The sequence below is a fragment of the Scheffersomyces spartinae genome (genome assembly GCF_019049425.1).
Source record: "Scheffersomyces spartinae strain ARV_011 chromosome Unknown scaffold_5, whole genome shotgun sequence".
Lineage (NCBI taxonomy): Eukaryota > Fungi > Ascomycota > Pichiomycetes > Serinales > Debaryomycetaceae > Lizanozyma > Lizanozyma spartinae.
Window position 1 is genome coordinate 513,114 of NW_025065052.1, and position 23,577 is coordinate 536,690.

The 23,577-nt window shown below is 39.3% G+C and overlaps 9 protein-coding genes across 9 annotated transcripts; 5 read left to right on the plus strand and 4 right to left on the minus strand.

Moving 5' to 3' along the window:
- Positions 1-10: 10 nt before the first annotated feature.
- NOP8 (Nop8p) lies at positions 11-1,858 on the minus strand (the record flags this gene model as incomplete). The annotated part of the gene is made up of 1 exon (XM_043194850.1): positions 11-1,858. One exon carries the CDS (start codon positions 1,856-1,858, stop codon positions 11-13), a length of 1,848 nt encoding a protein of 615 aa, XP_043050601.1.
- A 602-nt stretch (positions 1,859-2,460) lies between these two features.
- On the minus strand, positions 2,461-3,141 carry PEX11 (Pex11p; the record flags this gene model as incomplete). Its single annotated transcript, XM_043194851.1, has 1 exon — positions 2,461-3,141. One exon carries the CDS (start codon positions 3,139-3,141, stop codon positions 2,461-2,463), a length of 681 nt encoding a protein of 226 aa, XP_043050602.1.
- Positions 3,142-4,058: 917 nt separating this feature from the next.
- Positions 4,059-6,916, plus strand: KQ657_004170 (uncharacterized protein; the record flags this gene model as incomplete). The annotated part of the gene is made up of 2 exons (XM_043194852.1): positions 4,059-4,067; positions 4,190-6,916. 2 exons carry the CDS (start codon positions 4,059-4,061, stop codon positions 6,914-6,916), a joined length of 2,736 nt encoding a protein of 911 aa, XP_043050603.1.
- Positions 6,917-7,476: 560 nt separating this feature from the next.
- Positions 7,477-9,669, plus strand: CTA8 (stress-responsive transcription factor; the record flags this gene model as incomplete). Its single annotated transcript, XM_043194853.1, has 1 exon — positions 7,477-9,669. One exon carries the CDS (start codon positions 7,477-7,479, stop codon positions 9,667-9,669), a length of 2,193 nt encoding a protein of 730 aa, XP_043050604.1.
- A 465-nt stretch (positions 9,670-10,134) lies between these two features.
- On the plus strand, positions 10,135-12,621 carry LYS143 (Lys143p; the record flags this gene model as incomplete). The annotated part of the gene is made up of 1 exon (XM_043194854.1): positions 10,135-12,621. One exon carries the CDS (start codon positions 10,135-10,137, stop codon positions 12,619-12,621), a length of 2,487 nt encoding a protein of 828 aa, XP_043050605.1.
- Positions 12,622-12,647: 26 nt separating this feature from the next.
- DAK2 (dihydroxyacetone kinase) lies at positions 12,648-14,423 on the minus strand (the record flags this gene model as incomplete). Its single annotated transcript, XM_043194855.1, has 1 exon — positions 12,648-14,423. The coding sequence occupies one exon, from the start codon at positions 14,421-14,423 to the stop codon at positions 12,648-12,650; it is 1,776 nt and encodes a 591-aa protein (XP_043050606.1).
- Positions 14,424-15,127: 704 nt separating this feature from the next.
- ARG81 (Arg81p) lies at positions 15,128-17,833 on the plus strand (the record flags this gene model as incomplete). The annotated part of the gene is made up of 1 exon (XM_043194856.1): positions 15,128-17,833. One exon carries the CDS (start codon positions 15,128-15,130, stop codon positions 17,831-17,833), a length of 2,706 nt encoding a protein of 901 aa, XP_043050607.1.
- A 391-nt stretch (positions 17,834-18,224) lies between these two features.
- Positions 18,225-18,999, plus strand: PGA6 (Pga6p; the record flags this gene model as incomplete). Its single annotated transcript, XM_043194857.1, has 2 exons — positions 18,225-18,231; positions 18,308-18,999. The coding sequence occupies 2 exons, from the start codon at positions 18,225-18,227 to the stop codon at positions 18,997-18,999; spliced, it is 699 nt and encodes a 232-aa protein (XP_043050608.1).
- Positions 19,000-19,328: 329 nt separating this feature from the next.
- PAN2 (poly(A)-specific ribonuclease) lies at positions 19,329-23,227 on the minus strand (the record flags this gene model as incomplete). Its single annotated transcript, XM_043194858.1, has 3 exons — positions 19,329-22,345; positions 22,517-23,123; positions 23,210-23,227. 3 exons carry the CDS (start codon positions 23,225-23,227, stop codon positions 19,329-19,331), a joined length of 3,642 nt encoding a protein of 1,213 aa, XP_043050609.1.
- Between the last annotated feature and the right edge of the window lie 350 nt (positions 23,228-23,577).

A 23,577-nucleotide genomic window follows, 5' to 3' on the forward strand; every position in this document is an offset into this window, starting at 1 on the left:
AGTGATTTATTTATGCTATACTTCTCCCCTTACGTCTTCTGATGGCATCTCTCTTTTGTCGCTTACATTCTCTTGACAAATCACCTCTTTGGCTCCAGAACCATTTCTCATATTCCGTTTCATCTTGTCCCAAATATTGTTGTTGTTGTTGTTGGTCGAGCTCGGTTTCACCTGGTAATTTTATGGTTGTACCAAGCTTTTGCAATTGTGATTGGGTCAGAAGAAATGGTGAATCTGAATGAGACCAGAAGAGTCCGTATCTTGCTAATTTTGAATTGAAAAGCATCTTCTCTTCTTCTTGTCTCTGTTTCTTTTTGATTTCCTCTAAGAGCTTCTCTTGTTCTTCATCGATGCGTTGCTTATCATCATCAACATCCTCATCGTCTTCTGAAAGTGCCAACTTGAACCCAGAATTGCTTTCAGTACTGAAGATGCTTCTTAAGGTGTCTGTTTTATTGGTGATATTTCGTGGTACGTCAATGTCTTTTTCTTCCTCATCGTCGTCCACTACCTGCTTAGCAACCTCAAACTCTTGCTCTTCATTATTAACGGCTTCGGTTTTTGTCAACTCACTGATATCCAATTCATTGCCTTCATCACTTTCATCATAATATACTTCATCTTGCGGTCTAACTGCTTCATTCTTATACGCTTCAATTAACTGCTGAGCTGCAGAGGTATCTTCAACTTCTTCGTCACCACCCTCTTCCTGAACAATTTCCATCATTTCTAAATCATGTCTGATAACTTTTCTTCTTCCCTTGGAATCGTACACAATGTCCTCCTTATCAATACCATTGTCATTATCATCAACTTTAACCGGCCTTTCAAAGGTATCTTTCAGGAATAATGATGCCAAAATAGATTTGTTTCGTTCAGCTTCTCGTCTGGTTTCTTCATCGCTGTCTACTTCATCCATATGATCATCTTCAACTTCATTATCATGATCATCATTATTGCTTGTTTTTGTTCCATACGTTAGAGCTTCTGAACCACCGATACCGCAACTACTACTACTCTCCAATACCTTCACTCTCTTTCTTTCAATAATGTGATCATCTCCAGATCTCCATTCGCCGTTAGCATATCTCCAGGTTAAATCCAGAACGGTTTTATTCTTTTCTAAACCCCAAAGCTTGGTCTTGTATGATTTTATGGATTTTAACTCTCCATTGATTAATATCCGAAGAGTCTGCTGTCTCTTGAGTAAATGACTCTTAGGACGGGGAGTCTTTCGAAGCCTTCCCTTAATGATCTCCCCTGCTCCAGCAAGATTGGCATAATGCTGAGCATTGGTTTGCTTGAGTTTGGGAACTGTCCATGCTCCATAACTCTTAGACCCATAAAGAACCTTCCCAGGCTTACTGGATCGGGTGTTGCCACTAATATCTCCATAAGTATGACATGAAACGGTATAACCCAAAGCTTGTTGTTTTGAAGAAATATAATGAGGGGTAATTATGGATCCTGTAATACTATTAAGTCTTTGTATGGCCTTACTCTCATCTATTCTTTCTTGTCTGGCCCGTTGAATGCCTTCCTCCTTCTCAATTTGCTTTTTAAGAGGTTCCTCCTTTACGAAGTTAGATCCTAAATAAGGTGAACTCTTTGCAATGTCAAGACTCAACTTTCTTCCCATGAAGATCACACCATTGAATGCTTTCTTAAGTCTTTCCACTTGTGCTTCGTTCACAGTCAACGTAATGTATGCAAAGTAATGATCTCCCAATGGTTTACTATGGAAACTTAATCCTTCCTTGATAGTCCCAAACTTAGAAAGTCTATCCTCTAGTCTAGAAGGTGTGGCATGTAATTCTGCTGAGATGTTCCCAATATGGAACCGTATATCTTTAGACATGACAATGACTTTTAAATGCTAAAATTGATACCTATATATAACCAATCACAGTAAACAGATTGAGATGGACTGGAGAATATCAAATGTAGTCGAAATCCGAGCTTATATACAAAGTTAGCATTTGATTTTAAACGGTATATTGATCCGATGAGATGTAAAATTAACAATTTGATCACGTGATGCGATTAAAATCACGTGACGTATATTATTATTTTTTATGTGACCATAACAACAGAAGTATGGAATATGATACTATGATTATCATAAAGTAATGGCAAATGGGGGATACGATAGATGACGTTGGTTTACATGCAATGGCAGTGTTTAAGAAACTGCAGGGGGACCTTAATGCTATCTTGTCCAAAGGAAGCAGACATGGAGGGGAGCTTACCGGAATTGACATTAAATTTGGTAAACTATTAGATGTAATTGGAAGCCATGAAGATTCTGTTGAATTACAGAAGGAACTAAAAGATGCGCTTATTGAAATGTATTGGAATGGATTTTATAAAGGATATTCTAATGGCAAGCTGTAGTTATATGTACAAGTGCATATAACGTTTACTGAAAATAAATAACGTATAAAAAGTACTAGAACTAGACTAAGTGGTAGCCCATAAATCTTTTAATCCCATAATGGAAGTGATTATACCTGCTAAACCAATATCACCATCAGTAAAGTGTAATTTACCAACCAAATTCAAAGCAATAAAGAGATCTAAAGCATCCCATACCAATTTCCGTTTGGTTTGATATAATTTCTCCTCTAATTGTTCTACATCTGTTTTTTCTTCAGCAGCTGATAATTTGGCACAGTTTACTTGTAATCCACGTAACCCGTTTAGTAACCCAGCAACCAACCCAAGAGCCCATAATTGAGAAGCTCTTTTACCGGCTGTGGGGAAACTGGTCTTAGATACAACACCCAACATTTTGAACCAAACGATGGAATCAAATGCAAAGAACCCAGCATAGAATAAGTTTCTCCAAACGGTAGTGTATTGCAATACAGGGTCCATTACCTTATTCAGGGAAGCCTTAACGGCCAAATCAAGATGGTTCAAAGGCTTCCAGAAACGCATACCTTTACGGATCATACCAAAATGTCCTTGTAACGCAGAAAACATGCGTATGGTCTCAACAGAGAATCCCTTTCTTTGAGCATAGTAACCAAGGAAACGTGACAAGTAGGCCAATAAACGAAACACCTTTTCTCGTCTATAGTTGGAATTGAAGTACCGTAAAAACTTTTGGAAAGTGGGATGGTCAGTAACAAGAGACATATTTCGGAGGCTAGGCTTTAGTTTAGTTTGGTTTATTAGTGTACTGTAGTGTACTGAGTATCCTGCTTAATTTGTGGAGAAGTTGCTGCTTAAGTAGTTAGGTATAATTTCTGGGGTAGGAAAAAACTCATGGCTTGTATGCAAACCCCGAGGTGTTGGTCCTCGGACCAGTGGTGATTTTCAGAGGCAGGTGCAAAAAGTTTGGCGTGGGATTATTGTCAATGGAAAGTGTCAGAATGGGAATAAAGAGCGTGTCTGAATAAAAGTAACTGAATAAAGAGCGTGTCTGAATAGAAGTATCTGAATAAAGAGCGTGTCTGAATAAAAGTATCGGAATAGAATCTGAATAGAAGTATCTGAATAGGAGTGTCTGAATAGGAGTGTCTGACTAAGTGTAGCCAAAGGGGAATGGCGGTATCTCGAGAGTCTCTCTACGCATTTGTCTGAGCAGTGCGTGTCTGTATTTGGAAAGTGTCTGAATTGAGAGTCTGAACTAAACTGTCTTGACTTGTCTAACTATTGTGCTACGTACCCTATTATATTATTCGCTATAATGTCTGCTTTCATTGCCTACTTCTTCTTTACATCTGGCATTGACAATCAGCGGGGCTTATTATCCGCTTCGGGTAAAGGGACCTGTGAAACTCATACTCTGCCACAAGCAACCTACAACATCATATCTAACGCATAATAACTAGACATGATTTGTGTCACAAGAAAGTCAATTCGAAGCGCCACAAGAAAGGGAGCCCAAGATAAAATAAAACAGAATAAAGCATGTAACGATACTAACCGGATAATCATTTACCCGGATGTCTACTTTTGTGTCACCAGTATATCATCTAAACATAAACAATTAAACAACCTTTAAGTTAATTGTAACGATCCCGAATCTTTCAAAGCTCCAACAAAAATGGATGCAAATCGTAAGAGCATCCTACGGGAAGCATCGGGCCGGCTTTCTACGGGAAACAACCAACTATTACAAGCAAGCAGCGCAAAAGCCAGACGAAGAGTTTCCTTTAATCCAGAAGTAACGCTCCATAAGATCGATTTGATCCTGTCGTCTTCTTCCCCAGTCAATGGCGCCAAGAGACGTTGTACAATGGACACATCTGATATCTCGTTTCTGGGAGCCCATTGGAACGCGTCACGTCGTCCTAACTTGTCTCAAGAAAATTCACTGGCTGTTACGCTTCAGGAGGAGATGGATGCTGCTGGAACAGAAATCTTACACGATAGTTCAGACGACGAAAATGATGCGGCTGAAACTGGTGGTATGAACGTATCAACTATGAAGACGGCTCATGATAAGAAGCTTCACGATACTGACCCAGAATCAAGTATGGAGTTAACGGCAATAGCGATTCCCAAATCTATCAGGGTAGGATATGAGTCAGGAAATGACAATGACAATGACAATGACAATGAAGAGACTATGGAATTAACAGGTCAGGTGAATCCAATTTCATTTATACATAAGCAAGCATCAGTAGCGAACAGTCACAATAATAGTAATCATAAATCTGATGGTGCGGCTGAAAACGAATCTGGATCTAATGATGATTCTGAACCTGAAATGGAACTTACAAAGAATATGCGTGCTCCTTCATTCAAGCCAAAACCTTTGGTTGCACCACCAGAACTGCTGACACCAAGCACTGAACTTCCTCACATCGAAAACGAGCAGGAAGAGTCAGATATGGAACTCACACAAGCTCACAATGTTGCCTTGTCGAATAATATTGCTCACCAACTGGACGACTTGCAGGTGGAAATGGAATTCAGTCAACCTCGTTCTGTTTCATTGAGTACAATCACTGAGAGTACCATTGATGAGTCTGTACATGTTAATGAAGAAGAGGAAGAAATGGAAGAAATGGAATTAACTCAACACCGTTCTGTGACATTAAGTACAATAATTGAAAATAGCGTTGATAATGAAGCCAAAACAACTCCAATTGAGAACGAAGAGCAAGAAATGGAAATGACTCAGGTAGTAGGTAGAAGTCTTGTGACTCCAAATACAAATATACCACCACTGGTTTCACCCTTACAGGACGAAGATGTCCAAGAGGAAAGCTCCAAGATGGAAATTACTCAAGTAGTCTCCAATCTTGTGACTCCAAGAGTCACTATCAAACAAGATGATGAGGCAAATCAAGATGGCATACAGTCACCTTCTAAACATAACGAAGCAGAGCAAAGTGTGCGTACAATTATACACTCAGCAAGGCCATTAGTGATAACGACTAAGCTCGCTCTGACTGACGCGGATGGTGAAGAGGTTGAAGGTAATGAAGATTTTGAGCACAATGATGAACAGCAAGAACCTTCAGGTAACTTAACCGAAAGTCAAGAACCTGAATATTACGATGATGCTGACAGTTATTTGCCAGTAGAGCTAAGCGATTTTTTGGCAGATATCGGCATAGCATTTCTTGAGGATGAAGATGTTGATGTTCGTATGGACACACTGTCCAATGAAGTGGTGACTCATGAGCATTCACCCTCAGATTACGTTAAGGCATATGCAAAACTTCAATTGTATAATCTGTATGCATTTGCATGCGAGGAACTTACACATACCTCCAAGGAGTCAGCAGAGTTATTCAAAGAGTTTGATAATGTGATTCGAGAGAACAATCCACAGATATTCCGCAAGTTTTACCAAGCTGATGAAAGCGATAGAGCCCATTACAGGTTGAAATTTCATATGTTGAAGCAATTTGCAAGGTACCAACTGGAGAAGATTTGGTATGAATGGAGAATTCAAACAATTGAAACTGTTTTGGAAAGGCTAGAGGAAAAGTACATTGATTTACAGGAAGACAAAGAAAGATTGTTAAAGGATTTGGCCATGATTGAAGAAATTTCCACCCACGTAAATCATCAATATCAAAGGATGGAGGACGATTGCCAAATGCTTGAGAAGCGAGAACAAGAGTTAAGCACATATACGCCCGACCAACTTGATACAATTCGTGAAAAATATGAAGGATTATCTAGTCAATTGAGTCAGGTTTCTCAAGAATTAGAGTCCAAACAAGAGAGTGCCGTTCTGTTGGAAAGGTCACTTCGTACCTTAGAAGAATTGAAAGAGAGATACCTGCAAGAACTAACCCGTAATACTATTTTACTGAATGAGAGAAAGAAATTTGAACAGCAGGATGTGGTTCGACTAATGCAAGAATTCAAGGTTATTGTTCAGCTACTTGATATTCAGATTATGTCGTTCCAGGACAAAGAAATGCTGTTTTTACTTGATAAACATATTATTATCAACATTAATTTGGATGACGTGCTCAATTTGGATAACATTAATTTTGAGCTCCCACCAAGGACTTGGTTTCATTTTGGAAATTTACAAGAACGAATCAAGCAAATATGGATGCTCATGCCGAGTGCCAACGTGTTTGAAGTGTATCGGAATTTTGTTAAAGTGTACTACAATTTGAAACAACTTGATGAAGATTTATATCTTATCGGGTTGAAGTTCCGGGTGCAGTTTGATAGCGATAATAGTTCCGGTAAGAGTGGAGAAGAGGGCATGTTCAGTATACAATTCAACTGGTATGATTTTGAAAGTAAGACCAATGCAGTTATCCATTTGATGATTGCCTTGAGAGACTTGGTAGCGTATCCTCCGGCATTTAAAATCCGAGTGGAAAGAGTCTCTACAACCAATAAATGGAAGCCGGCAATATTACGCGATATGGTCAAGAATGGTTTATTGAATTCTGCGACACTTGCTGGAGTTGTCACTACTGATTAACGTCAACAAGAATAACTGCTTGCTAGAATACTATCACCAAAGTCGTGTTCCTCACAATTCCTTCCTGAAGGAGAGAAGAATTGCGATGAACATTCCAGAAGGTTCCACAAGGATCCATCTCATTTGCTAACAGATACAGAAAGCATAGTAACTAAAGTCTAGAAGCTCATCACCAGCTATATACGTGGAGGCTGAGGGAGTATTTTCTTATAGAATTTTTTTGAACTGTGTACAGAAGAAGACTGTGGAGCTTGTAAGGATAGACAGTTGTGTTTTCTTTACAGTGTGCACTACAAAACAACAACAGAGGTGAATATCACTACTTGAGTGAATCTTATGGAATTGGAATAGACCAATTGGCTTAACACTACTTAGTAAGGCTACAATTGGAACTATATTTGTATTCATCCATTAAGATACTGACTTCAATACTACTGGTAGTATCACTGTTGCTGTTACAACGATCAGAAGCTAAGACTTAGTGCATAAGTCGAGTGATACTTTGTTCCTTCGTTCCCTTCTTACTTTCACCCTTCGTTTCTTTCTTCCATGATTATATCATGTCCTTTCCAAATAAAAACAATGCAAGTACTGGACCGGACCCTGGAACTGGAGTATTGAATGATTCCGATATCCAAGAAATTACTCGTGATAATAATCCCACTGACAGCATTTTTGATGGATTGACCACCAGTGGCTCCCCTCTTGATACAACTTCATATCCAATTCCTAGCAATATTACGGGAGAGAATGCGCTTCTCTTTGGAGATATTGATTCCCCCAGAATTGGTTTCAGCTCGATACCGCCACTATTTCCTTCAGATCAACAGAATCATATACCAGGGTCCAACATAAATGCTACAAATAACTCCCCTGAAAAGTTGAATGGACTAAATTCGTCCAAACACCCTAACAATAATAGCGTCAATAATAGTATGTCGTCCAATGGTAACCCCAATGTCTATGGAAATTCCTCAGGTTTATCCACAGAAGGATTTACAATTAATAGTTTAGTGGATCTGTATCTTGCAGGTGGTGGTAAGCCTTCTTCCTTACATCAAGGAGGAGGGTCCAGTGGTAATTCTGGTAATTCTGGTAATGCCAGCAAAGTTATGGTTCATTCTGGAAGTAAGTATTACCCTAATGTGGGTTTCCCTCCAATGCCTCAGTTATCCGAAAGTGTATTGCCACCTACTGGATTAAATGTTCAACCCTTGGCAATTCTGTCAAAAGCGGCCAATGATGCTCGTTCACTTGCTGCCAAAAGGAAGAAAGAGGCAACTGGTCCTAAACAAAGGCCAGCATTTGTTATGAAAATATGGTCTATGGTTAACGACCCTGAAAATCAAGAGTATATACGATGGAATGATGATGGTAAAACTTTTGAAGTGTTTCATAGAGAGGATTTCATGAAGAATATTTTACCGAAATATTTCAAACATAATAACTTTGCTTCCTTTGTTCGACAATTGAATATGTATGGGTGGCATAAAGTTCAAGAAGTTACAAGTGGGTCATTGAATCTGAGTAAAGATGATAAAAGTATTGATGAAATATGGAAGTTTGAAAACCCATACTTCATTAGAGGAAGAGAAGATTTATTGGACAAGATTATCAGGAATAAGTCATTGAACAGTGAATCAGAGAATGATCAAGTGAATTTTCTATTAGTTCTCAATGAATTGGATCAGATTAAAATGAATCAGTTGACAATCAGTGAGGATCTCCGTCGAATAAGGAAAGATAACAAGATGTTGTGGGAAGAAAACTTTTTAACTAGAGAAAGATCTCAACATCAGGCGCAAACTTTGGATAAGATATTGAAGTTTTTGGCTGCTGTTTATGGGAATAATGCAAATAAAATCTTGGAAATCCCATTTGATTCAAGTGCTGCCGAGCTTGGTGCTAGCAATCTTCAAATGAACCCACCTCAATCACCAAATCCTTATACACTGGTTCATGTGAGTCCTTTCCAGAAACCACAATTAATGATTTCAAATCAAGCCTATACAAATAATTCTCCCGATGGAATGGGAAATATATCTTCGAAGACGCCAAAGCTGGTAAATATGAATCAAACAGGTACCACAAATGCCATTGACACAGGTTCATCAATAGAGGATATTATGAGATCGTATGAAGGTACTCCCCGAAATACTTATGGATATCTCCAACAGCAACAGCAACAGCAACAACAGCAACAACAATATCCTCTCCACCACCAAGAGCAGCAAGATCAAAATGACCCCATTCCATATCCTGTTAACTCTATTTCTCAAAATTCCAATGCTCATAAAATCTTTGAGAAGATCATGCGAGAGAATCCCAATGCAGCATCCGGATCGATATCATCACCCAGACATTACTTCCCGGAATTAAATATGAATAGTCCTGGGATGGGTAGTGAATTCAGAGTTGCAACTCCAATAGCTGATCATGCACATGATTTCAGCTTGCTGCATGAGACGAATTCGGGGGATGATTTGATCGACCATGTTGAGCAGAACATTGAGAAACAGGATAAGTCGATATCTCTGGTTCATGAATGGATTCTGAAATTGGCCGAGGAACAAAAGAGACACCATGAAGAACAACCTGAAGAAGAACGAGATCTTGACGATTTCGATGTAAATGAATTTCTTGATAACCATTCTGCTACACCAGGTGAAACCACTTTACCTGGGGAGATATCTTCAACCGGTAAAAGACGCAACGAAGAAGATTCAAATGGCATCAAGCGTGTTAAACGATAGGAAACAGGCGACATCAATATATTGGGTTGTATTGTACTGAGGAAGTTGTTAATTAATATGTATGTATAATTAAAGTACGTTCAATTGAAAAGACGGAATAAATTGCAACTTTGCGCCAGCGCAATATGTAAGCGCAAAATATATACTTCCTGGATATTCAAGAAATATAAGAGGCAAATTTACGACGTACATTACATGATACATTTACTTGCAGTCTAGATGATTTTGAACCTTTAAGATTAGGTTGCAAATCATTTACGACTCAAGTATTATTCTTTGTCCATGGTGTTCTGTATGATGATGGACACTTGAAAATTGTGAAGGGTAGTGGCTTGGTTGACCAAGAAAGAATCTGCAGTCCCAATGTGATATCATACTAAGGTAAAAAATAACAAGTTTTGTTGTCAGTTTAGACTCATCGTTTGTGTAAGAAATCCAAAGGGAGCCGACTGTGAGCAGAAATCCATGGGTGGCAGTAACGGAGCTTACATTGAGGGCGATGGAAATGGCACCAAAGACTTGGACTCTGTTTCCAAACGGAAACAATACTCAAAGAATGGATGTCGAGAATGCAAAAGAAGGAAGATCAAATGCACAGAAGAAAAACCCCATTGTCTGAGATGTACTCGACTAAACAAGTCATGCTCGTATCCTGCCGTGGGGGAGAAAGTGTTACGAGTTTCTAAACGATTTTTACGAGAGAATCCAGCTTACTACATGAATCAAGAAGAATCAAAATCATCATTAAAAATCCAGCAATATCCACGTGGAGGTGGTACAAATGTTGAGAAGGAATCACCTACTTCGGAACATTCAAAGGAATCCACCCCGATTTCGGAGTTAGCACCTAGTTCTACCAATAATAATACGAATAGTATTGTTCCTCAACAAAAACCATTATATAATCCAGTTATACCACCGTTTGATCCTACAGTCCAATACCAACTCCAACAGCAGACATTCCTGCAGCCACTTGGCACTTCTCAGAAGCCACCACTAGTTCTGAACACGGCGTTGACTTCGAATCAGTACCCTTTTGCTCCGTCTTCAGTTCCGATAATACCGTCATTATATCCAGCAATAAGTGCACAACCACAAGCGCAACCTCCACCTCTGTCTCAAGCTCAGCCTCAACCACATCCTTCAGTCTTCCAATCGACTGCAGTACCAGGGATTGTTCCCTCACCTGGATATGTAGCACCAGGAATTGGACCTACGGTAACACCACAGGCCAATGCATATGCTGTATATGATGCTTCTCGTATTTTACCTTCAAGATTTCCAAGTTATGCAACCTCGCAATATTTGCTGCCAAAATACGAGACAACTGCAACAACACAGACGCAAACACCTGCAGCCTCGTATTTAACTCCTATAACTCAAGATTCTCAAAGCTCAGAGCCATCTTCGGGACCTTTGGCTTATGATGCGGATAGCATAGAAACATTGGCAGAAAGCTTCTATAGTCAGAATGACTTGAACATACTTGCTGCCGATTTGAACAACTTAGTCAGCGACATAATGTACGAACTCGACGACAAGTTCAAGGAAGGAGACGAATCGCTGTTTAACAGTGCCCAATGGGATCTCGAGATAAGTGCAGAGCCTCCTAGGATTATTCCCAGGAATTATGATACCGAAAGCATAAAGTTAAGTCTTCCCCAGGAGCGATTATATTTAGAAGCTTTTAGTGCCGAATTCAGTGGAATAGTATTACCGTTTTGCAGCTATGACAAGACTTTGAAGACAAAATTCAATCCTGTAAGAGACATCTTACTTTATTCGGCCAATAATGAGCCCTGTCTTTTGTCGGCATTATTGGCAATGGGTGCAAAATGTGTTCATTCAAGAACCAAACTTCGAAGTCATGAAGCAGCGTATTGCTCGTATCTATCCAAATGTCTCAAGTACTTGGCTAAATCAGTAGTAGTTAACCCTACTACCAAATATAACGATCAAAGACGGAATTCGTTATCTGCTGATATAGAAGCAGTTCTTTTAACTGTGTTGCTTATGACAACGTTTAATGCAGCCAACATTAAGCAAGATTGGAGACCTCATTTACGAGGTGCAAGAGATTTGCTCTTGCGCCATACAACAACCGATATACCCAATACAAAGGTGTTTATATTCTGCAAGTTCTGGTTTATCATTCTTGAGATATTGGCAGGTATAAGTTCAAAGAAAGGTGGCACATTAAAGACTGATAAAGACATAGATTCGTTGATCAACGTGGGGACGCCATATGAACAGAAAGTCCTTCAAGATTTGGGTATTCTTATGGATAATGGATTCAATACTTTGGGAGGATATAGCCATCGAACTTTGAACTATTTTCGGGATTATATTAAGATCATGAACCGGATCCGAGACAGGAAACAGGAAGCCCCCAATGTTTCTGAATCTATACAAGTGTTTTCCTTACTTGGTACTCTTTATAAATCGTCAGAGGATGAGTTTGTTGATGTAAACTGCGTCTTCCCCAGAGACGACATTAAAAGTGCTTCATTCTTAACAGATACCGTGGAAATGAGTGGTAAAAAACTCTCCATAAGTTGGCAAGATGCAAGTCACCAAGGTTATACATCTGCCATGATAATAACGTTGTTAACACAAACGTTGCAGATCCCAGATCAATCGAGTCACATTCAATTCTGGTCTTCAAGAATTGCCAATATCGTTTCAATCTTTGATAATAATTTGGACGAAATCCCTGTGGGATTGAACAAATATGCATTATTGATGTTACAATGGCCCATTAGAACTGCTGGCTTGCATAGTGTTGATCGCCATGAGTATAAATTTGTTGAGCTGTTCTTCAAGTTGTCTTCAACAGTCACTGGCAGTGCCATTTACGCCTTGAAGCGGGTGAAAGCTGTGTGGAAAAAGAGAGCAGATGGTACACCGATTATTATGGAAACAGATGAAGAATTGGATACCGTCTCGTATTAAAAAAGCATATTAGAACTTAGTCATATTTAATCTTTCAAAAACCCAGTAAGAAGTGCAACGACACCAACGGCACCAGGATCTGGAATGCCCCCCTCTCTTTCAAATTGTTCAGAGCTGACATAACTAGCTCTTCCAAATTTCGCTTTCATCTTCTTTGTATTTTCACAACCAACTTGTGCGGCTTGTAATGCCCTACTGGTATCACCAGATTCGTGTAATATATCGATAAATGGTTGTAAAGCATCGATCAATGTTCTTCCACCGACTCTTGCCTTGGTATATTTGAACAACCCTTCGTGTAGAGCCAAATATAATGCTTCAGCCAACTTAGTGGTGGAAAATTCTCCTTCGATCTTCTGGAGTTGGAAAACTAAGCTGGTGAAGAAGATGGAATAGATCCCTCCAGATGTACCCCCCATTTCCTTCTCGATGATCTCGGTGATGTGGGAAAGAGTATATACTGGGTCATTCAAATGGTCATTCCAATCCTTATCATTAGCTAGGGAGTTCAATATCCCATTGGCACCAGCCACTAAAGTTTCACCGCAATCTCCATCACCAACCAAGGTGTCGTAGTGAGTGATTTTGGGTTCCCATTCAATAACTTTCTTGAGAGCCAGTTGAATATTAGCACGGAGTTTAGCGTCATCAACTCTTAGCTCCGAGGAAACAATGTTGGAATGTGATTCCATGGGAGAGTCCACTTCTTTAGAGGTGATTTGCCAATCAGCTATTTTTGGTTTCCAACCAGGAGCATTTGTTGGAGCATCTAAAGCCTCAAGAATGAAGGTCTGAGAAAATTTGGAAGATGAAGACGAAGCACCAGTCAAATTCATTATGGTGATGGAAAACCCTGGAGCGTTCAATGAAGTGACAAAGTCGCTAACTAAAACTCGTTTAGGGGCAATTTTAAAGGGATAATTTGAAACAATATGATCCACCAATACGTTCATTTCCAAAGAAGAAGTTCCACCAATATTATTAATTAATAGCACTGTTTCATCCGAGTCCAAACTAAAATCAACATAATGTCTTTCTGGATCATTTGGTGATACCAATTTTTCAAACATTTGTTTAACAATATTGTCGATATCATCAAGTTTCAACTTCTCCCCTGGTTCATTATGGATCCCTAAACCCAATTCGTATTCGTCCAAAGCCGTTGTTTCTACTTCTTCTCCGCCCTCTTTACTATTAGGAATGGAAGTTCTGTCTAAAGAAGCCCCAATAGTTACTAAATTCTCATTGATATCACGACCTAAAGAAGCCAAGGAGTCCAATTCAACACTATGACTAGCATACCCCAATATCTTATGGATCAAGGCAGTTCCAGCTAGTCCTCTACGACCAACCATAGCATTCTGAGAGCGTCCAACCGCAACATCGTCAGCAACAATCACCATTTCAACGGGGTAACCTAAAGCCTTCGCTCTTTCAACTACCAATCCAAAATGAAGAATATCACCAGTATAATTCTTCACCACAATTACTGCACCCTTTTGTTTATTGGTCTTCTGGATCACAGCTGCTAAGATCTGATTGGTATTAGGAGAAGCAAATATGTGGCCACTAACAGCAGCATCAAGCAAGTTTTCCCCCACATAACCCCCATGTAGAGGTTCATGGCCCGCTCCCCCACCACTGATCAACGTCACCTTCTTGTCACCTTGAGACTGGGAGTTAAAAACAACCTTCTCTGAGGGTATGACACTGATATGAGGATTAGCTAAGGCTAGACCTCGGAGATTGGACAATACAATGTCCTCTGAGTGATGGTACTTCCAATGTTTATGAGAAGGCATTGAGTTGATTGATTAGGTAAAGAAGAAGTGATAGAATTAATTACGTTTTGAATTATGTTCTTAAGAGCCTCCGTATGGGCAATCGGCGCTTCCAAATACATGGCGCTACCGATATTTGGTCACGTTAAACGTAAACGCAATTGATGTAGCATTGCTTATGGAACACGTAGTCAAGCATTAAAAATGAAGTAAAACAATCCTGTAACGCTCAAAAGTCCATACTTACATTTGAATCTATATAGAGACTTCTATATATGTTCAATAGTAGAATTTACTTAACCACTAGACAATCTTTTGTGTCCTGTATATAAGTGCACCCATCTCCATTAACGCATATTTTTGTTATACAACGGGGCTCATCGGTTAGTTCATCCGTTCCTGAAAAACGGCAACACCTTTACGGCAACCAACGCCGAGCTGAAGATCATCACCTTTATAAGTAAGGCTTTAGAATAGTTTCTTCTACTACAACTATAGGTTAATTAATATATATAAGTATTAGCAATCTGAGGAATCTGAATCCTTCTTATAACTATCCTTGTTACCAAAACCATATATGGTCTATCACAATATCGAATGAGTCAATGAAGTCAGAAGCACTAGAAACATCTGATGACTTAGCTTCCCAGAGTCTACCTCGGAAAAGAAGGGCCAAAACGTTCACGGGATGTTTTAGTTGTCGTTCAAGGAAGCTTGGCTGCGACATGACAAGACCAAGCTGTAACAATTGTTTACGATCTAAGATTGTTTGTGAGGGGTACGGCATTAAGCTTCGATGGTCATACCCACTCAATTATAATACTAAAACAGGTAATGCCACTAAGGTTGTGTTTGAAAGCTATAGAGACATTGAAGATGACCCCAGTAACGGCACTGGTGGTCAGTTTCATCAACGGAGACAAGTGGGTTTTGTTACGTGGAAGGACCCCTATGAAACGTATGATGACATGGATAAAGATTTAATGATTCTTCATAACTCCGGGTGTGATTGGCAGGTCAACGCTGATGGGATGACGAAGCTCTTGGGACCATTTGGGGTGTTCCGAGGATCTAATTCTGATTCCGAAAGCATAAATACTTTATTGCAAGGAGGAGGAGGACCAAATGTGACTAGTCAGAAGTTTGGTGGTGGTTCTGGAGTCGCAACTGGTCCCGGTACCGGCGGTGGTGTTGGTGTTGGAGGTGGTGGTCCCGCTTCCGGTTCAGGCGACGTTAACCGATCCAGGACTGAGAGTACCGAATCTATAAAGAGACAAATCGATCAAGATGGTAGCGGAGAGTCCATACCAAAGAGGCATCATGGTACCAACTCTGATAGTCATGGTACTGTTGATGCTGCTAAAGCTACTGCTACTAATTCTACTACCAACACTAATAACGGGGCTCATGATCAACCTTGGCTATCTAATGAATTACGTGAGCATGCAATGTTAACTGCTGCTGCCTTAAATGGAGATTCACATCTACTTGATTTCATAGGAACATTCAATTCCCAAAGTAATACTCCGTTCTATAACTCTAACCAGTTGTTATCGGATCTTCCAGACACAAATGGGTCTAATCAAATGGGTGATTTTTTAAACTTGGTGTTCCATGGGAATAACAATAGTGGGTTCCCGAACTTAAATACGACGACTTCCCATTCAATACCTCCTCATTCTCCAACTACAAGACCTCCGTCTCAGATCTCTTCTTCTGATAATCATTTGGGTCCGAGTCCAGCAGGTAGTCAACTGTTTTATTCCAACTATAACAACTACTTTTACAATAATCCATACAAATTGAATGAAAACTTGGAGATCCAATTACATGCTAATAACAATACATCTAATCCTCATGATGAAGCTAGAACTGATATTGTAGCTGGAGAGAATAACTCAAAGACTCAAATGCCGACATCCATTATGTCTATCGTTCAAAACCCTCTTCAACCAGGGTTCAACTTATTGGTCCCATCTCCTAGTTCAGTGACTATCCCCACAACTGCTTTACAAATCGAACCATTGACTCGGTTCTTACTCAACTATTATGTCACTCAAGTTGCTGATTTAATGACAGTTATCCCACTTACCGAGAACCCTTGGAAAACTATATATTTCCCCAGAGCATTGATGGCTATTGGAGAACTAGGAGCTTTGGGGAAAACATCTGTGGCCAAGAATGCCCTTTTAAATGCCTTGCTTGCAGTATCAGCATTCAATTTACAATCCAAATTTCCTAAGAACTCAGACTCAATGAAATATTATCTTAACTTGGGTATTCGGTTACGGAACCAAGCCAGTTTATTTGTTAAGAAACTTTTAGGTTCCGGTTCCAGTGCCCAAGCTGGAGTTGATCGTTGTGTGGCCAATGAAAAGTATAAGGATATCTTATGTGCTGTAATGTCAATGATTAGTGTGGATCTTGTTTGGGGTACCATGCAAGATACCAATTTTTATATTACATGGTGTGGGAAAGTTATTCATACCAAAATGATTACCAAGAAGAAATTATCCACAAAGGCCCGTATCTTACATCGGATTTTCTCCTCAATGAAATTAATCCAGGATTCCACTTGTTTAGATATTGAAAGTATTAAAAATGATTATGAGGTTATTAATGAGATTGGATATGATGTCAATGGAGACAAATATGTTAATAATCCTAAGAATAAAATCGAATTCATTGTGAGTTATTCCAAATCCAATTCCAAAAACACAACTCCACTATTTGTTAATAAGAAATTGATTAATACCAAAAAATATGACGAGAACTTCGCCACAGATGCCTTATATGGACTCCCGAATTCTTTAATCATATTATTCACTGAAATTGTTCAATTACTCCGGACCAAGATTTATCATGAACAAGAGTTGGGGACCAAGCCGGCAAATATGGAACAAAGAATCAAAAAATTACATTCAAAACTTCATCAATGGAATTTGGATTGGGATCTTTATAAAGGTCCTCAAGAAAACTTACGAGACATCAACTTATCTGAAAATGCCGACGATGAAAAGGTATTTTATTCTCCTATTCATGAAGCCACGTATCATCATATTGTTTCATTTTACCATGCGCTTACGATTTACTTTGATCGACTAATTACCAACGTTCAACCTGAACTCCTACAAGTTGCTGTGGAAAAGACGCTCTACCATTTAAATTCCATTCAAAAACTCATAGCCAAAAACGAAGCGGCCATTGTCCCGTTGTTTTGGCAAGGGTTCATTGCCGGTTGTGAAGCTACCACTCCCCAATTACAGCAAAGCTTTAAAAAGTGGGGTGCAGACATAGCTCTTTACCTTGGAAGTTATTGGGGTGCTCGCCAAATCATGCTTGAAGTGTGGAGACGGAAAGGGTTTAATGACGACCGGAGCGATTGGGTCAGTGTTATCCGAGATTGGGAAATGAACTTGATGTTAAATTGATTTTGTATTCACTTCTTCATTGTATTATTATTATTATTATTATTATAAACAACAACAAACAAACAAACACTAAGAGTGAATCAAAGGTTTGACAGGTGTATGCACTTTCGCGTTCGCCTGCCAAATACGTGTTTCGGCATTCAAAAAAATACGCACCTCTGACACCAATGTTGAAAATGCGCTTTTTGGAACACAAATACGAGGTCTGGTATTTTGCACCCACGGTAGAACCCAGGCGTCTAGGAACCGAATTAAATAGGTGTTTGTGAAGAGAATGTAACCAGACCGTCACACGGTCGGTCATCGACTCCCATTGCCGACCTCTGATCCATTGTTTGGTACGGACCACGATTCACGTTAGTTTCAAAGATGTCTGTCGGTGGTATCACCCATGAAAAGTATTTAAGAACCCCTAAGGATCTTGGTTATATCAAACTATTAGCGCTTTTAAGCATCATCACAAATCTCATTTAGTGTTTTACTCACTTAGTCTCTCGTTATTAACTTTAAAAATGCAATTCTCTGCCTCCACCTTGTCTTTTGCAACTTTGATTGCCTGTGCTGCTGCCTTCTCTAACACCACCGTTACTGAATACTCCACCACTGATATCACCATCACCTCCTGTTCAGACAACAAGTGTACTGAAACCACCTTGCCAGCTTCCTTGTCCGTCGTCACCGAAACCGTCAACGGTGTTGAAACCATCTACACCACCATCTGTCCCGAAACTGAAACCACCCCAGTTCCTACCACAGTCGAGATGACCACCGTCACCACCACCGTTGAAGGTACCGTCTACACCACCGTCTGCCCAGTCACTGAAGTCACCCCAATGACTACCATCACCACCACCGTTGAAGGTACTGTCTACACTACTGTGTGTCCAGTTTCTGAAGTCACTGTCGCTTCTACTTCCGCTACCCCTGTCGCTCCAGTCTCTACCTCTGAAGGTGTCTCCTACGTCGACCTCACCACCACCCCAGTCGTCACTGTCTCCTCCAGTGTTGAAGCTACCTCTTACAAGCAATTGACTTTGACTTCCTACTACGCTTCCTCCGCTGGTAACGCCACTGTTGCTCCAGAAGTCTCCACCTTCGAAGGTAAGGCTGCTCAACTCGCTGTTGGTGTTGCCGGTTTCGCTGGTTTGGCTGCTGTTTTGTTGTAAGCAGTGTGAATAAAACGGTTATATAGTCTCTCCTTTATGGGATTTGTTCTTTTTTACTCTGGCGTGGTGACTCACGGAATCAGCAGCCAGAGTACGGGTTTTCATTTCAGTGTTTAATAGTGCACAAGTATAATATACATCAAGGTTATTAAAAATGTCGCAATCATCTTGTAAATGTTTCAGATCTGAAACATATGTTAATGGTTCGTACAAATCTGAAACAATAATCTTAATACAAGTTTGTCATCAAGACTGTTATTTAATTAAATTTAATCGTATCGTACTATACATACATGTTGGTCGACACCAACATGAACTTTGAATTAATATCATTGATCAGGAACTTTAAATCGTAAATGCTGACCTTCCATGTAAATTCTATTCAACGTAGACTCCAAAGTGCCAGTCCCAACCAACTCCAAATACTTTTTGTATAACATCAAGGCTGTACGGGCATCTTCAATGGAATCATGGTTCCCTGTTTGAACCTTTTCTTGAAGCAAAACGTAAGCCAAAAATTTCAAACCCAACCGTCTCTTGTATTCACTCAAATAAAAGAATTCAGCTGTATCTTTAATCTGACTCGAAGGAACTTGAAGATTAATCGTTCGGAAATCATTGTACAACCCATGGCCCACAAAAACGCATCCCATGTTCAACAAAAGCCAAAGCCTACGATAAGCTGTTTGCAAGGTTACCAAGTTCTTCAGCGATTTAATTAAATCCAAATCATTCTCTTCAATACCTGAGAAATTGGTTAAATAATTGTAGATCTTTGTTTTGTGAACAACATAATCATCAATAAACGGAACACCTTGTTTCTCAACATTATCTCCACGTAGAACAGAAACTCTTGCTAAGGAAGTTAATTTAGGTCGGATTAATTGCTTGCTACCGTTGCATTTTACCTCAAGCTTTTCAGGTTTAAGCATAACAAACTCTGCATCAATGGCAACAAGAGATCCAAATGTGGGAGCTTCACTTCGGGTCAATAACTCGTATTCTTTCTTGTATGATTCCCTTATTGTGCCAGCAAAGTGATCACGGTATAAAATGCTATCATCAAACTTGCATTGGCTTGTCAAGTGATTGAATTGACTGGACATTTGATTATTCTCAGTATTATGGTAAACCACAATGGTTGGTCTTTTCCAACGATATGTTAAATTGAATACTTCTTCATCAGGAATCGGTATCACCAAAAAGTCATTAAAGAGAAACCATTTTTCATTGACTTTAACAAACGATACAAGATTCGAACCACTCCCATCAGATCGGTGGATTTCACAAACGTATCCCAACAACTCATATTTAATATTATCTTGATTGAATTGGGTTACCATTGGCTTCAAATGTATACGCTTATTGGTAGTTGAGTAATTCACATAAAATTCTGGAACAAGCCACTTCTTAAACCCGTGGATCAACTTCATTTCTTTATTATCCATATCCAAATTAATGCACAACAATGGAGGTAATTTTGCAACACTACTCTTCATTTCTATCTCGTGTATCAGGTTGTGTACTCGACATGGAATCGACCGATGTTGGTTCAATGTATACTCCAAGTAAGTTAACAAATTATGGTTCTTTCTCGAAGCTAAGGTAAAACCACTAGACGTTGGCAGACTGGCAACAGAAGTAGCAACAGCAGCAGTGGACACCGTGCTGCCATATTTAGGAAGCATATTTCCTAAAGGCATAAACTTCTTGCTTGGGATCCCATTGTTGTTAGGTGGTGGAGTCATTAAATCAAGTGAAAGTTGGGTGTTGTATATCTTATCGTAAACATTACAATCACCACCATAACCCTTGATCTCAATTTCATACTGAATACCAAATATATCTAAGGGTAAATTCAGCCCGGGGTGTTGATTCAGATGATCCTCTTGTAACTGCAGCAACAAAAACTTATTAAAATTAATTATCAAGTTTCTTAATTGCCAAGAAGATAAGTTTTTTCCCTCGTTGGCGTTCAAAAGTCCCTGCTGAGTGAACATATGGTTTTCCAGAAGTACCTGGGAGAAATTGGTCACTCTTACATTCTTCCCTTGAGCTTTATACATCATGTCAAACAAATAGCCCATTTCCAGGAGAACAGATGACCCTTGAGGATTATTGGTGGTAATAAAATCATTACTGTTCGGTAACCATTCAGATAATAGGCTGCCTGTTACCAAATTATAGAATGCTGGAGAATACCGATATAATTGAAGCAAGGGATTGATATATGAATTATCCAAATGGTTTTCTAATCCACTAAGCCTATTGTATCCACTTAAATTATAATAATTAAAATCGAAATCCTCTACCCCAAATTTGGAATACTTGATCTCCAATCGATTATAGCATGATGGTGCTACAAGTGGAGTCGGAGATGTTTTGGAAGTTTCTTCTGGTTTATATTGAAAGACTTCTTCTTCCAAATTACCCTTTATTCCTCTTCCTACTGCTCCTGCTCCTGCTCCTGCCCCACCTTTGCCATCAACAGAAGTTCCACTGATAAATTTTGGTGCAGCTAAACCATCTTTCAAATGTCCTCGTTCATATTTCGAAGCTAGATATGGTGAACCATAGATTGACTTATCGTAAGAAATGAAAGGACCCACTGATGATAATGATAGCTGTTGGTGATTTTGAAATTCTTCAACAAGTTCATCATCAATTGCTGCAGGTAATTTCGCCATTTCCTTTGTGAATGTTAAATCAGATGCAAAGTTTGATAGTAATGAATCTTTATAATAAGGCATCCCCACTGCCAGCAATGGATCATCAGACTCTATTGAAACACTATTAAACGATGATGGCATAACCATATTTGGCTGGATCACAGCTGAAGGGAAGTTGACAAAATCGGTAGTTGTATTATTCCCCTGTGACCATAAATGTACAGTAGCTTTTGAATCATTAAAAGCAATAAATTCTCCATTGCTACTAATTTGTAGATTTGATAATGAAGACGGAGTGAACTCTTCAACTGTTGAAGATGGTGTTGTTGCTAACCGTCCCAAATCTGCTTGATACAAATGAATATTCAGCTGATCGTACATATCAACGAATTCAATTTCACCACTACTGGAAGCAACCACCAAGATGTTGGGTAATTTGGGGTGAAACTTAACCCAATTGGCACCAAATGGGAACGGAATTGGAGCTAAAGATCTCATCATTCTGACGTCAAAAATGTTGATTAAAGGATCAATAATAACATCATTAGCAGCAAAGTTCCCTCCGTTTAATCCCATAGTATTATTACTATAACTCATTTGACCCAGCATTGAAGAAGAGACAGTTTTGGATGGATAAATACTTGATACTCTCATGGGATAAATGGATCCTCCAAGGCCTTGATCTGTACCATTGTATATGTTATTACCACTATTAATATTGTTAATATTATTGGCATTAATATTATTATTGTTGTTCGTGGTGTTCATGTTGATACTAGTGGTGTTATTGCTGTTGTACTGATGACGTCTGGGTCTAGTAGAGTACCCGCATGCAGCAATGTAGTTACCCAGAACATCCAAATCAGCCAAAAAACCATTGTGACCAATAAAGGACTTGATGATCTCATTTGATTTGGGATCAAACAAATCTATAGTGCCTTGAGTCTTACCCAATGTTAGGAATTTGGACTGATGGTTGATATGGGAGAGGGATCCCTGGTAATCAAAATGGGATAGTATTTGAGGCTTATTCAAATCTACTTTCAATAGCGAAAGCGAAGACCCGATTATCACTTCGTTGGTGGTGGTGTGGTTCAACGACATACATGATAAGGTCTTGAATAGCTGAGGCAGAAGAGTCAGTGACGACGAATCAAAATATGACGAGTTCAAACTTAATCTACACATTCCTGTTCGATTGTTGAAGTTAAGATTGTTGTGCAGCAACGATAAGATCCCATCCTTATTGTTAAGCAATTGGATCACCGGTGTAGAAGAAGCATTTTGAGTAGTAGAGCAAAACCGAGTATAAGGATAAAGTTGAAACGGTGATGGATGACTAAGGAATGAGCTGGTGTAGCCGCTAGAGCTACCGATCCATATTAAGTTCTGATTAGCATCGAAATATTGACTGGTAATGTTATCACTAGGTTCACCAACCTGAGTTCTTAAGACCTAACAGTTTGTTAGTATGATGTTATGGGAAGTCAAAAAAATCCACAGTGAGATGAATTGTTGATATTGTGAGACTTAATACGTACTTCTATCCATCCCTCCATTGTGAGGTGGCCTGGTGATAAGATGGTGTTACTGTCCCCTTTTCTAATGGGTTCCTTACACCAAAAGTTATTCTACGATGAAAGGCTTTCGCGTTCGCTTACGTAAGCAATTGACATGGCCTATGTCGCAAGCATTCTAGTTACATTGTGTATGTTCATGTATAGATATATATATAGAAGAAGCCATATACGTATGTATATACGGAGTTACAAATGAAATGTTTGTGTGTATAAATGTATGCGTTTGTATATGTATGTCGTGCTACACTCGGTAGTTGCACTGCGGTCAACTATTGTTCCGTTCTAAGGGACATGTGAAATTGAAACCACTTACACTTTGAACTCCAAAG